The sequence below is a fragment of the Abramis brama genome, assembly GCF_963993115.1.
Source record: "Abramis brama genome assembly, chromosome: 23".
Classification (NCBI taxonomy): Eukaryota; Metazoa; Chordata; class Actinopteri; order Cypriniformes; family Leuciscidae; genus Abramis; species Abramis brama.
The window spans coordinates 23,924,012-23,924,997 of record NC_139985.1 but is presented as its reverse complement, the minus strand read 5'-3'; the positions used below and the strand labels follow the sequence as shown (position 1 = coordinate 23,924,997).

Sequence of the window (986 nt, the reverse complement as noted above, 5' to 3'; positions counted from 1 at the left end):
TTGAAGACTGAGTCACCAAGACTCGTTTAAAGGGGAAAGTATAGCGTCATTGCGGCGTGACGAAGGCTGTACCAATTCGAAGGTCCTTCGAAAGCTCCTTCAAAATGCGGCCTGCAAATGCGTCCTTCTTTTCCCTTCAATGCAGGATACATCAGAAGGATCCTTCACAGCCTTGCCTACCCCAGAATTCATTGCGCGCCGGAGACGAAATTACCAGATTACACTTTTAAATGTAAGTATTGGGTTTCTTTTTTTTTTTTTTTTTCGTTTCCAAAAGATGTTTTATTTGGCGCCTTATTTTTCGGATTTGAAGTACTCCTCAATGACGTCCTTAGCCTGGGACTCTTTGCCGTAGTCCTTGATGACTACACAGCTGCAGCCCACCACCTTGTGGGGTTTGTCCTCTCTGTCGATCTTGCATAAACCGACCCACTCACCGAGCTTCTTATTGTCATCAACCTTGATGAGGTTGATCTGATGCTCAGCACAGAGAGCCTCCACCAGCTTGACATACATGGGCTCGTCACAGTTTGCAGCCAGGACGCAAAGATGAGCCTGGCGCTTGTCGAGAGCCTTGGCGGCTTCACGAATACCGCGGGCCAGACCGCCATGGATGAGTGCGGTCTTCAGCACTTCAGGCAGAGCGGTGTTGACATCCATCACACCTCCGGCACTGATGCCTTCCTCGGCCATTGTAGATTAGCGATGGATGAAAGGATAGATTTCTTCCCTCTGAGCAAAGGGAGGGAAGAGCAGTATTGAGCAGTATTGGGTTTCAAGAGTAAAGAGCAGTAAAAGAGCAGTATTGGGTAAAGAGCAGTATTGGGTTTCAATTTAATCGAGTAATTTAATGTATCTAATGATAAAAATGAAAAAAATAATAATAATAATAAAAAAGTTTGATATATATAAAGTCTAATTAAAATGTTACTGCCGCTCGTCACAACAGCTGTCACTAGTTGCTAGACGACAAAACCAGACCGTCC

At 45.0% G+C, this 986-nt stretch overlaps 1 protein-coding gene across 1 annotated transcript; it reads right to left on the bottom strand.

The window, feature by feature from the left end:
- Positions 1–244: 244 nt before the first annotated feature.
- Positions 245–764, bottom strand: LOC311074738 (small ribosomal subunit protein eS12-like). The gene has a single exon (XM_084101608.1). The coding sequence runs from the start codon at positions 691–693 to the stop codon at positions 295–297; it is 399 nt and encodes a 132-aa protein (XP_083957734.1). The 5' UTR covers positions 694–764; the 3' UTR covers positions 245–294.
- Positions 765–986: the final 222 nt, after the last annotated feature.